The 13,588-nt window shown below is 43.3% G+C and overlaps 1 protein-coding gene across 3 annotated transcripts in view; it reads left to right on the plus strand.

Moving 5' to 3' along the window:
- ALOX5 (arachidonate 5-lipoxygenase) overlaps nt 1–13,588 on the plus strand; it is a 47,173-nt gene that overhangs the window by 15,393 nt on the left and 18,192 nt on the right. For all 3 annotated transcript variants that reach the window (XM_036264715.1, XM_036264718.1, XM_036264716.1), the window contains exon 4: nt 2,206–2,328. In XM_036264715.1, the coding sequence (XP_036120608.1) occupies nt 2,206–2,328 (123 nt within the window). The remainder of the gene's footprint in view (nt 1–2,205; nt 2,329–13,588) is intronic.

Below are 13,588 nucleotides of genomic sequence, written 5' to 3' on the forward strand. Positions count from 1 at the left end.
CACCTGCCTTGTTTCCCAGGTGTACCTTTGTTTACTTAGTGTTACAAATGGTGCTGCGAACAGCTGGCTGGCACTTTCCTGGCGGGGGTCCAGGTCTGCATTGCTGCTCAAATCAGCACGCTCACTTTAATGTTTCTCTTTTTATTAAATGTATTGGGGTGACATTGGTCGATCGGAGCATAGATTTCAAGTGCACACTTCTAGGATATGTGATCTATATATTGCACTGTGTGACCCCACCCAAAGCATTTTTTATTTTAAGAAATACTGACAGAAATCTTTTCCCAAAATTTTGTAATAATTTCAGTCCCACCAATTCTCTATGAAAATATACTTTTGCCCACACTTTTGCCAGTACTTGGTGACATGGATCTTTTAAATTTTTGACAACCTAAAAATCCCTGAGACCCCATTGCCATTTTAACCTGCATTCCCCCGAGCACAGGAGGGTTCACCTCTGCCTTCCCCTCAGAACCGCCGACGTGCGTGTTAGGTCGTACCCCTTTGGAGTGTGTACAGCATTATCACTCATCTTCTATCGCTTTGCTCACAGAGCTTAGTTCCTCATTTTCTAAACTATGCGTTTTGTTTTTCCTTTACAGCTTTTGGGTTTCTTGTTTGCTTAAGAAGGCCCTCCCGCCCTGATGTTACAGAAATACTATATTTTTCTCTAAAATTTTATAATTTTGTGTGTCTTTTTTTAACTTTAGGCTTTTTTCCCACCTGCCATGTATTTTTATAAATGATGTGGAGTGGGGTCAAAGGTTTCCAGTATAATTTATCACATCATACAGTCCTTCCTAAGGCCTTGGTCGTGCCCACAGTAGCCAGTTTCTGCTACCTACAGCTACTTACCTTGTGGCCTGTGAAAGTTGTCGAGTCTCTCTCCTGCCCTCGCCAATTATCCAACTCATTGATAAGAAAAATAAGTCTGTAAACACTTTACACTGTATTCCCATTTTTAGTATGTCAAGTAAGAAAACTAATGGTAGTTAGTTTGATTGTTTTTATTCTCCCTGAAGCTTGTAGCTTGGGGGAACATCTCTCCCTTCTCTCTTCCTTCGTCCCCCCTCAACACCCCCTCCCACCACACACACGCTCTCTCCCTCTCTCTTCAACATTTTGAAAATAATCAGTATATATCTAGGTATGCCTTTTTTCTGCCCAGGATTTACTCAGAAAACTGAGAAATGTAAGGTGTCAAGCAACAGAAAATGCTTTCCAAAACTGGGTTTTCTCGGAGAGTGGCCATGGCCAGTCCCTGTTCACCGAGGGTCTGCTGAGGCTTACTCAGGCGACAGACACGAGAAACAGAAGAGGTTTTTGGGACAGGAAAAGGGACTTGAGATTTTTAATGACCAAAAATCTCAATGTTTTATTTTTTTCTTATAAGAGAGATGTAAAAGGAAGGAGACTTGGGAATATAAATGGAAAAGCCGAAATCTCACAGAATGTAAATGTTGGTTTTTAAACAAATTCAAGATCATTCTTCCTGCCCTAAAGAAACTGACAGGGTGTGTTTGGGTTTTTTTTTTTTTTTCTATAAACAAAAAGAAAAGGAAAAAAAACCATAAATGTCCAATGCTATGGGTTACGTTTCAAGGACACCAGAATCTAAAACCTTTGGCTTGATGGAGTGTGTGGCCTGTCTTCGGGACGAGCTACTTTGATGATAACAGTCTCCCAGCCTGCTCGGGGCAGCTGGCGGTGCCAGGCGGGAGTGGGGGCCGCCCCTCTGCCCTGTGCACCCTCCTGCGCGGCCTAACAGTCCTGAACTCCCCGCGACCACTATGGAGCTCAGGGTGCCCGGGCCTCGCTGGTGGGACTTCGATGTCCAGGACGGGATGGTGGGGAGCCTTAACCTCATGTGACCGGCCAGGCAGCTCTGTGCTGGGCAGAACCCCGAGAGGGTTGCTGTTCAGTGTCGCCGCACATAAGTGAGGTCTGATGCTTTCCTTTCCGGTTCCTTGGGCACGTGTGCACACCCGCCGTCCGTCCGCGACGCCGCTGCTGTAAGGTCAGCCTCGGGTGGAGGGAGCCCCAGGCCCCCACCGCAGCGCTCAGGGAACCGCACAGCGGTGCCTCCCGCTGCGCAGCCAGCTGTGACCCGCGGTCCTGGCGGCGGGCACTCCTCAGAGCACAGCGCCGTCTTCACGCCGAGGTACCCACCCCAAGGCATTTACTCCCTTCTCTTTGCGTGTTCAGGTGGACGGAATGGAACCCTGGATTCCCCTTGAGTATCGACGCCAAATGCCACAAAGACTTACCTCGGGACATCCAGTTCGATAGTGAGAAAGGAGTGGACTTCGTTCTGAACTACTCTAAAGCGTAAGCCGGGGAGAACGTAAGGACACTGGGCAGCTCCTCCGATGGCCAGGGCTGCAGGTCTGACCTCCACTCCTGTCCTGTGGGACCCTGGGCTCAGAGACAGCTCAGCAATGCTTTTGGTTATATCTCGGTCATAGAGGATTCTCAATGCACAATCCCAGGATAGTCTGTGTGTAAAACACTACAACCTGGAAGAGTCCAGACACCAAACATAGCTATGTTTCAGCCCCAAGTGGAGGTCTTTAATTAGAATGCCTGGTTCCCACCCATGTCATATTCCCTCTACGGCCACCTCAAGGGGAATCGGTATTCAGGGGGGCACCCAGATGGCAAGGTTCTGCAGTAATAGGAGCCACCATGTCTGTGCAGACCCCTGCACACATCCCCTGTCCCCATTCATTCATCACAACAACCCGAAGAAGTGGGCACAGTCATTATCCCATTGCAGCTGAGGAAACTGCAGAATAAGAAAGTCAGATGCCCAAGATCCCTGCCAGTACACGGCAGAGACCAGAGTTCTGTGTTTCCTCTTTGAGGCTGAATCTGCAGGGTTTTTAAAGCTTGCTGAACTTTGCCACTCCTGGGTGCTTGTTAAAAATAAGGAGCCCCGGCCCCTGCCCCAGGGCTAGTGGAAGGACCTTTGAATCTGTACCTTGACACTTTAGATAATTCTCATAATTATGGAAATGCAGAAAACCCTAAATCCTTGTTTTGCAACTGGACCACGCCTTAGAATGCCCGGAGGAGCCCAGCACCTCCCCAGACCCCGGCCAGGAGCCGAGGCCCCTAGGGTGGGACCCTGGCCCCAGGTGGGCATATCCAGGAAGCATACAGGTGGAGAACCACCAACCCAATCAGTTTCCTTGGCAACATGTGCTTAGTTGCATAGCTGCACCCCTCGAGAGGGGTGCCTTGTTTGGTCAGACTTCTGAAAGGAAAGTGCAGGAGGCCACACGCCCAGGCCTGTGCCGGGGGCTTCCTCCTTTGCACATTTTGGAAAAGCTTCCTCCTTGGTGCGCATACACACACACACACACACACACACACACACAGCCTCAGTCATTCTCTGCAGGGAATCCCTCACATCAGGACCATATGCATTTGTCTCTGAAAGTGAAAGTGGGGGAGTAGTAAGGGTCTGACTGAACAAGCCTCTGCTAAATGCTGGGCTCCAAGGCGCAGGAGCTTTCTACATAGAATCATCTATTTCATCCTTCACAGCAACCCTGGGAACTGGGCACCGTGTTTCCAGATAAGTGAACTGAGGTTCTTCTGGGTCCAGGTCAAAGAATTTGCTTAAAACTATTTAGGCAGAAATTGGCAAAACCAGGATTTGAATCCAGGTCTATTTGGGCCCAAAGCTGGGGATTCCCCTCACCACCACCACTACAGCTGGGCTCAACTAGAGGGAAAAATGAAAACCAAACATCTAGGTTAGTAATGCAGCAGCTCCCTGGAAACATCATGGCAATTGAATGTCTCACTTCCCACCAGGGGTTGGCAGTACTGAGTCAAAGCCTTGTGGCTTTAGTAGGGCAGAACCCAGACCAGGACAGGACAAGGAGAATAGGCCCTTGTGGCAGGAGAAGTTTGGAGAGAACTTGGTGAACTTGGAGAGGCAGTGAGTTCAGAGGAGAGGGTACTGCTTTGAAGAGTCATGCCACCTTGCTTGGTACTGGTAGGGGGTAGATGGGTGGATGGAGGGTGGATAGATTGTGAAGGGTGGCTGCAGGGTGGAGGAATGGATGGTGGGTGGGTAGATTCATGGATGGTGGAGAGATGGAAGGATGAATGAATGGATGTTGGAAGGAGGATGGATGGATGGATGGATGGATGGATGGATGGATGGATGGATGGATAATGAATGGTACAATGAAGACCAAGCTGTGCCTTTCTTGTGTCTGCTCCATGTTCCTTAAGGTCAAGGTCATCTTTGTATTTCAGGAGCCTAGCATAGCAGCTACCACAAACTAGGTGCTAAATAACCTTGGTCAAAATGAAATAAGTGTGGCCCTGGCCGGTTTGGCTCAGCGGTTAGAGCGTCGGCCTGCGGTACAGAGAGACCCGGGTTCGGTTCCCGCTAAGGGCATGTACCTCGGTTGCAGTTTGTCCCCGGCCCTGGTTGGTCGTGCGGGTGGCAGCCACTCGATGTGTCCCTTCGCATCGATGTTTCTCTCTCTCTCTCTTCCTCTCTCTCCCTCCCGCTCTATCTGAACAAAAAATGGAAAAATGTCCTCGGGTGAGGATTAAAAAAAAAAAAAAAAGAAATAAGTGTGACCCACTGGCCTTTCAGGGGCCTTTGTTGCCACCTCAAAGACCTTCATTTCACACACATACACACATGCATATGCACACACACACACAGTTACTTTTTTTTCCTCATGTATCCCCATCATGTCTAATGGTAGCCAAGATCAGTGGTTCTCAATTCTGATTGTGTATTTAATATTACAGACCCCATGTCACCCCCCCCACCCCACCTAGATCTGCCAGCATCTCCAATTCCAGACATGCATATACTTTATTTATTTATTTTTGCTCACACTTTATTAAATATTTTATTTAATTTTATTGCAGCAAATAATATCGTTTCAGTATTTCTTAACATCCCAATTATACATCCTTGCAAATGTTACCAGTTATATGAATAGATAAAAGTTAGATTACAAAATTTAAATTTCCATTTTACATACTTGACAATTTTTATTTTTTATTTTAATTTTAATTTTTTTGGTAATTCAACACAATTTATTAAGTGTTGAGGAGAAGACACTTTTCTACCTTTTCCCTTCTGCTTTTTTAAATTGAATTTGTTGAGGTGACATTGGTTTACCAAACCACACAGAATTCAAGTGTACAACTCAATAAATCATCTGCACACTGCATTGTGTACCCACCGCACCAAAGTCTTTTTCTGTCCCCATTTCCCCCCATCCTTTGCCCACCTCCACCTACCCCCACCCCTTTCCTTCTGACTATCACCACACTGTTGTCTGTCTATATGTTATGTATATATGTCTTTTGTCTAATCCCTTTGCCTTCTTTCATCCAGTCTCCTAAGCTCTTCTCTCTAACAGCTGTCAGTCTGTTCCATGTATCCATGTCTCTGGACCTATTTTCTTCATCAGTTTATTTTGTTTATTAGATGCCACATATAAGTGAGATTGTGTGGTATTTGTCTTTCTATGACTGGCTTATTTCACTTAGCATAATAATCTGTAGGTCCATCCATGCTGCTACAAAAGTTACGATTTCTTTTTTACAGTTGCATAGTATTCTACTGTGTAAATGTACCACATTGTTTTTATCTACTCATCTATTGATGGACACTTGGGCTGTTTCCAGATCTTGGCTATTGTAAATAGTGCTGCAATGAATATAGGGATGCATATATTCTTTTGAATTAGTGTTTCAGGGTTCTTAGGATATATTCCCAGAAATGGGATTGCTGGGTCAAAAGGCAGTTCCATTTTTAATATTTAAAGAAACTCCATACTATTTTCCACAGTGGCTGCACCAGTCTGCATTCCCACCGATAGTGCACCAGAGTTCCCTTTTCTCCACATCCTCGCCAGCACTTGTTTGTTGATTTATTGATGATAGCTGTTCTGGCAGGTGTGAAGTGATACCTCATTATGGTTTTAATTTGTATCTCTCTGATGACTAGTGATGAGCAATTTTTCACATGTCTGTTGGCCATCTGTATGTCCACTTTGGAGAATTGTCTAGTCAGGTCCTTTGCCCATGTTTTAATTGGATTGTTTGACTTCTTGGTGTTGAGTTGTATAAGTTTTTATATGTTTGGAAATTAACCCCCTATCAGATGTATCATTGGCAAGTATGTTTTCCCATTCAGTGGGTTCTCTTTTCATTTTGTTGATAGTTTCTTTTGCTTTGCAAAAGCTTTTCAGTTTCACGCCTATGTTTTCTTCTACATTTTTTGTGGTTTTGTGACCTACATTTAAGCCTTTTGTCCATTCTGAGTTTATTCTTGTGCATGGTGTAAGTTGGTTATCTAGTTTTATTTTTTTGCATGTAGCTGTCCAATTGTCCCAACACCATTTATTGAAGAAACTGTGTACTCCATTGTATGCTCTTGCCTCCTTTGTCAATATTAATTGAGCATAAAGGTGTGGGTTAACTTCTGGGTTCTCTGGGTTCTGTTTCATTGATCTATATGCCTGTTCTTGTGTCAGTGCCAGTGCCAGGCTGTTTTGATTACAGTGGCCTTGTAGTGTAGTTTGATATCAGGTAGTACGATACCTCCAATCTTCTTCTTTCTCAAGATTGCTGAGACTACTCAGACTTTTTTGGTTCCTTATAGATTTTTGGAATATTTGTTCTAGATCTATAAAATATGTCATTGGTATTTTAATAGGAATTGTGTTAAATCTATACATTTGACTTATGTTAATTATTCCAATCCGTGAACAAGGTATATGCTTCCACTTTTTTATATCTTTCTTTGTTTCTTCAGTGTCCTATAGTTTTCCAAATATAAGTATTTTATCTCTTTGCTTAAATTTATTCCTAGGTACCTTATTTGTTGTTGCAGTGGTAAATGTGATTGTTTTCTTAGTTTCTATAATAGTATATAAAAATGCCACCTGTTTTAGAGTATTAATTTTGTATCCTGCTACTTTGCTGAATTCATTTATTAGACCTATTAGTTTTTTGGTAGAGTCTTCAGGGTTTACTATGTACAATATCATGTCATCTGTAAAAAAAAAAAAAAAAAATGAGTTTTACTTTCTCACTTACAATTCGATGTCCTTTATTTCTTCTTCTTGTCTGATCACTATAGCTAGTATTTCCAGTTCTGTGTTGAATAAGAGTGATGAAAGCAGATGTCCCTGTCTTTTTTCTGATCTTAAAGGGAAACAACTTAGTTTTTGCCCATTGAGTAGCATGTTGGTTGTAGTTTTGTCATATATGGCCTTTATTATGTTGAGGTATAATCCCTCTATTTCCACTTTGCTGAGAGTTTTTATCATAAATGAGTGTTGGATGTTATCAAATGCTTTTTTGGCATATATTGATTTGATCATGTCATTTTTTAATTCTTCATTTTGTTTATGTAGTGTATCACATTTGTTGACTTGCAAATATTGTACCAACCATTCCTGCATCCATGGAATAAATCCCACTTGATTATGGTGTGTAATCCTTGTAAAGTACTGCTGGATCCAGTCTGCTAATATTTTGTTGAGGATTTTAGCATCTATGTTCATCAATTGGCCAATAATGTTCTTTCTTTGCAGTGTCTTTATCTGGTTTTGGAATTAGGATAATGCTGGCTTCGTAAAAAGAACTTGGAAGTCTTCCATCTTCTTGAATTTTTTTAATAGTTTGAGAAGAATTGGTGTTAGTTCTTCTTTGAATGTCTGGTAAAATTTACCTATGAAGCCACCAGATCCAAAACTTTTGTTTGCTAGGATTTTTTAAAATTATTGTTTTAATTTCATTAGTTTTATTGGTCTATTCAGGTTTTATGATTTCTCCTTATTTAGTTTTAGAAGATTGTATGTTTCTAAAAATTTATCCATTTTGCTCTGGTTGTCCAATTTGTTGGCATATAATTTTTCATAGCATTTTTTTTTTTTATCCTTACCTAAGGACATTTTTTTTTTTTTTTTTTTTTTGCATTTATCTTCAGATAGAGCAGGAGGGAGAGAGGGAGAAAGAGAGAGAGAGAAACATCGATGTGAGAGAGACACACCAGGTGGCTGCCACCCACACGACCCCAACCGGGGTCGGGGACAAACTGCAACCGAGGTACGTGCCCCTAGCGGGAACCAAACCCAGGCCTCTCTGGTCCGCAGGCCAACGTTCTAACTGCTGAGCCAAACTGGCTAGGGCTTTCATAGCATTTTCATACATTCCTTTGTATATCTGTGATGTCAGTTGTTACTTTGCCTCTTTCTTTTCAGATTTTATTTATTTGGGCCCTCTCTCTTTTTCCTTGATGAGTCTGGTTGAAGGTTTGTCAATCTTGTTTATCTTTTCAAAGAACAAGCTCTTTGATTTAATAATTTTGTTGTATTTTTTTTTTATTCTCTATGTCATTTATTTCTGCTCTGATCTTTATTACTTCCTTTCTTCTACTTACTCTGGGCTTTGTTTGTTGTTTTTTTTCTAGTTCTGTTAGGCTTAGGGTTAAGAGAGTTTGAGATTTTTCTTGCTTCTTGAGATAGAACTGTAATGCTGTGAACTTTCTTCTCAAGACTACTTTCACTGTGTCCCATAGATTTTGGGTTGTTGTGTGTTTATTTTTATTTGTTTCCAAGTAATGTTTTATTCCTCCCTGGATCTCATTGTTAACCCATTCATTATTTAATAACATGCTATTTAATGTCCATTTGTTTGAATGTTTTTCTGTTTTGTTTTTTATTGTAGTTGATTTCTAGTTTCATACTATTGTGGTCAGAGAAGATGCTTGATATAAATACAATCTTCTTTAATTTGTTAAGACTTATTTTGTGTCCTAATATGTGGTCTATTCTTGAGAATGTTCTAGGTGCACTTGAGAAGAATATATATTCCATTGTTTTCGGATGGAATGTTCTGTAAATATCAATTAAATCCATTCAGTCCATGGTGTTGTTTAAGGTCACTGTTGCCTTGTTGATATTGTGTCTGGAAGATCTATCCATTAATGTCAATGAGGTGTCAAAATTTTCTACTATAAGTGTATTGCTGTTGATCTCTCCCTTAATGTCCACCAAGATTTTTTTTATATACTTAGGTGCTCCTATGTTGGGTACATATATGTTTACAAGGGTTATATCATCTTGTCAGATCAATCCTTTTAGTATTATATAGTGACCTTCTTTGTCTCTTGTTATGGCCTTTGTTTTGAAGTCTACTTTGTCAGATATTAGCATCGCTACCCAGCTTTTCTTTTAATTTCCACTTGCATGGAATATTTTTTTCCATCCTTTTACTTTCAATCTGTGTGTATCTTTTGTTCCAAGGTGGGTCTCTTGTAGACAGCATATATATGGGTAATTTTCTTATCCATTCAGCAACACTGTATTTTAATTGGATCATTTAATCTATTTACATTTAAGGTTATTATTGATAAGTACTTATTTATTGACATTTTAATTTTTATACCTATGTTTCTTCTTCTCTTGATTTCTTTTTTCTTTCTTCTTGTTAAAACAGGCCCTTTAACATTTCTTGCAATACTGGTTTGGTAATAATGAACTCATTCAGCATTTTTCTTGGTCTGAGAAGCTCTTTATTTTGCCTTCAAATTTTAAATGATAGCTCTGATGGAGAAAGTAATCTTGGTTTAGTTTCTTGCTTTTTATCACTTTGAATATTTTATGCCAATCCCTGCTGGCCTGAAGTGTTTCTGTTGAGAAATAAGCTGACAGCTTTACGGGAGCTCTTTTGTATGTAACTGTCTCTCCCTTGTTGCTTTTAAGATTCTCTCTCTGTCTTTAAACTTTTCCATTCTAATTATGATGTGTATTGGTGTGAGCCTATTTGGGTTCATCTTGATTGGAACTCTCTGTGCTTCCTGAACTTGTGTGACTTTTTTCTTCACCAGGTTATGGAATTTTTCAGCCATTATTTCTTCAAACAGGTTCTCTATGCATTGCTGTCTCTCTTTTCCTTCTGGTACCTATATGATGCAGATGTTGTTACACTTGATATTGTCCCAGAGATCTCTTAGACTTTCCTCGTTTTTTGGTGTTTTTTGTTTTGTTTTGTTTGTTTGTTTGTTTTTTAATTCTCTTTTATTTTTAATGCTCTGCTTGGGTAGATACTCTTCTCCTGTCCTCTAAATCATTGATTTGATCCTCTGATTCATCTAACCTGTTGTTGACTTCTCCTGTAGTATTCTTCATTTCAGATATTGTATTCTTCCATTCTGATTGGTTTTTTATGGCTTCTAAGTCCTTTTTAATTCTTACTATCTCTTTGTTTAAGTTCTCACTGAGATCATCCATTCTTCCCCTAAGGTCCTTGAATATCCTTATAACCATTGTTTTAAACTCTGCATCTGGTTATTTTGGTTGCTTCCATTTCATTTAATTCTTTTTCTGGGATTTCTCTTGTTTTTTCATTTGGTGTATATTATTTTGTCTCTGTTTATTAGGTAGAGTTGCTATGACTTGAATGTTTCTTGTGGTTTATGTACACCCCTTGTTGTAGGTGAGTCTTGAATGCTGTTGACCCTTTTTTGGTTGTAGTTAACCCTTCAGGCTGGCTGACTATAAGGGTAAACTTTGATCACAGGCATGGGTATAATTTAAAAGCTCCCTAGGTGATTCCAATGCATAGTTAGGGTTGAAGCTACTGGCCTAGATTCCTTCCTTGGGCTTATCCTCCACCCAGTTGCATGTGAGCTCAAGTTCATCTCCTGGGGTCTCAGTGTGCATATATCCTACTCTCCCAGCTTCACCATCTCTCCCTGGGATGTTAGGAAACATCCTTCTACCTGCTTCTCTGGCCTCCATCCACATAGCAATTGGAAGGTTATTCTCAATAGTCATATAGTTTGTTGGAGGTTTCATCTATAAAGGCAAATATATCCCTTTATTCCCCTAAGTAAAGTCTTTCAAGGATTGTGCCAACTACAGGGAAGAGCCCAGGTATGCCCACCCGCCTCCTTAGCTTCTCTCCTGCCCCCACATGCACAGCACATTCCAGCCTCCAGACTGGATTGCCGGGAGTCTTCGGCCCCTGTTTTTGCTCATGTTGTTTCTTCTGCCTTGAATTCCCTTCTGTCCTTTATTGCCCAGCTAAGTCCAACTCATTATTTTTCAGAAACTCCTAGAAGCTCCCCTTGAGTGATGTCTTTTCCCCAGTGCTCCCTAGTATTGGCCACACAGGCCACCATCTCTAAAGTGACACAATAACCCATCTTTATTTACATCTTCCCTGTGACTTAACTCCTTTAGCTATGGGCCCAAGTGACATGAGAGAAATCCTGAGATGGGTCCTTAGCCCTTCCTGGCACAACACAATTGGAACAGTCAGCTGAGCACCACCTCTGTTGGCACAGTGAACTGAGACCCAGGATTCTTAAGGAAGAGATAAAAGACATGACTCTGCATGGGGGGGGGGGGCCTGAATCAAGGGGGCCTGACATCAGGAATGCATGTCAGAAGAACCCCCCAACCCCAGGGAGATGAGAGGTACATGGGAGAGGGGCCTGGGCTAGTAGAAGGTGACCCTAAGGAAACTGTCTAACTCCCCTCAGCCATGGTGTCATCTGAAAGACAAGGCACAGCTCCTACGTGGGGTTGTGTGAGGACACAGTGTGCGCATGCACCACAGATGCCAACCACATCCAGAGAAGCTTTTCTCTAAAGACAGCATTAGTCTTCCTCCATTCTTGGTAATGTGGTCATGCCAGGCAGGACCCACTTCTCCGTCAACACTCACCCACTGAACGCATGCTCCCTCAGATTGGCCTCTGTCTTCAAGGGCTCATGGAGGGACCCTCGCTCTCTCTGGTGTTCTCTCACTATGGGACCCAAGAAGGCTTCACAGCAGAAGGGCGCGGCCTGGCCTTGCACCGGCCAAGCAGACACCGAGAAGTGGGGCAGGGATGGTGGGGCAGAGAGAGCAGCATGTGCGAAGTCCGGACATGGCCGGGCCTGATCACAGAGCCAGATAAGTTGCGAAATGTCCTGACAGCATCAGGGGAGGAGCATCTCGCATGTTTGCTCACCACTCCCGTGGAGGCTGGCAGGCTGATAAGGGAAGTTGAGAAAGAGCTTCCTTCTCAGTGCAGAAATGTGACTGAGTTCTGGAAGAGCTGACCATCCTCCTGCAAGGACCAGGGTGCTCAGACCCTCACCCACTGTGCATTTCTCATCAGATGAGACTGGATGGGGTAGCTCCCTGGTCACAGCGGCATCTCGCTATACCCCAACCATCTTCCCAGAAAGGCAGCACCAGAAATGCTGCCACGAGCCGCAGGTCACCACTATGAATTCAGATCGCAGTGGGGACAGGCCGAGGAGAGAACCTAAGGTATTCTCGACGTTGCGTTTCTGGTTTGTAGGGGAAGTAGATGGTTCTTAAAAAGAGAAGCTGAGGAAGAAGAGGTTTGCAGGGGAAGATTAGTCCAGTTTGGGGTCGTGTTGAGCTCTAGAGGCAGGTGCAGCCTCTGCTGGTGGGTCCAGTGGGCAGTGGGACATGCAGGCTGGGGGGCTATGCAGAAAGGCCCCGGACATCACTGAGGCCAAGCAAGGCTGGGAGCCCAGAGGGACAGGGGACGGAGGCCAAGGGCCAGGTAGCGGTTTGTTGTTGAGGGGAAGGTGGGGAGAAGCGTGTGAGTATGGTCTGACAGCAGTAGTTTCCCCTGCTCCTGCTCCAGGTCCCGCACACCCGCCACCCAGTGCTCGTTTGAGGCGGAACAGCATTATTCCACGTGTGGCAGCTCCTCAAAAGACGCTGGGGGTAGAGAGGAGGGAAGAACTGGGCCCCGAGATGAAGAGGAGCAGGAGCCTAGAGAGAGAAATGGGATCACAAAGGATGGGACAGAGTTCTAGAGAGAGAAGAGATGGAAGCAGCCTGGTGAGGCCTGGGGGTGGGGCCTCCAAAGTTGGGGGGAATCTGAGACGGTAAGATGAAAGGAGGGAGAAGAGGAGACAGAGCTCATTCTCTTGGCTCTGTGTGGGAAGAAGACCCCACCCCCAAACCTCCTTATTGCTGCTCCAGCTCAGAAACAAGTTGGCCCCACGTCACCGAAGCATTCACAGAAAAGAGGGTTCTCCCCTCAACTTCACAAATGCTACTCCAAAGCCCCCGATCTTCTTGGAAACTTAGAAGTCGTCTCGTCCTAACTGACGCCTGTATTTCTGTATACCAACCTTATTTATTTCTGTTGAATTTTGTTATGAACTCCGAGCTCTGTCCCATTGGAAAAGAGATTTGTTGGGAAAATGTATGGAGAGAAATCCCGCCTAAAAGTTAAGCCTAACTTTTTAAAATGATATTTGCTAAGTAGCATTTTTTTTTCTTGTTTAGAACAAGTCATGGAGTAGGAGTTCACACAAAGCATGAAGGAGAGCTTCGCTGGAAGGGGCTGTTCTATAGCCAACTTAGTGAGGAAACACTGCACCCTTCAGCAGCGGCTCTCGCACTACAGGTTGCCTCAGCGTTCCCGGAGGCTTGTTCAAACCTGCATTTCTGAACCCACCCACCATCTGATTCAGGAGGCCAGATGCGGGACCTGGGAATCTGCATTTCTAACAAGGCCCCCGGGGCGCAGACGCAGCTGGCCGGGGTCTCA

The sequence above is a fragment of the Molossus molossus genome, unplaced genomic scaffold (assembly GCF_014108415.1).
Source record: "Molossus molossus isolate mMolMol1 unplaced genomic scaffold, mMolMol1.p scaffold_m16_p_17, whole genome shotgun sequence".
In the NCBI taxonomy this organism is placed as follows: domain Eukaryota; kingdom Metazoa; phylum Chordata; class Mammalia; order Chiroptera; family Molossidae; genus Molossus; species Molossus molossus.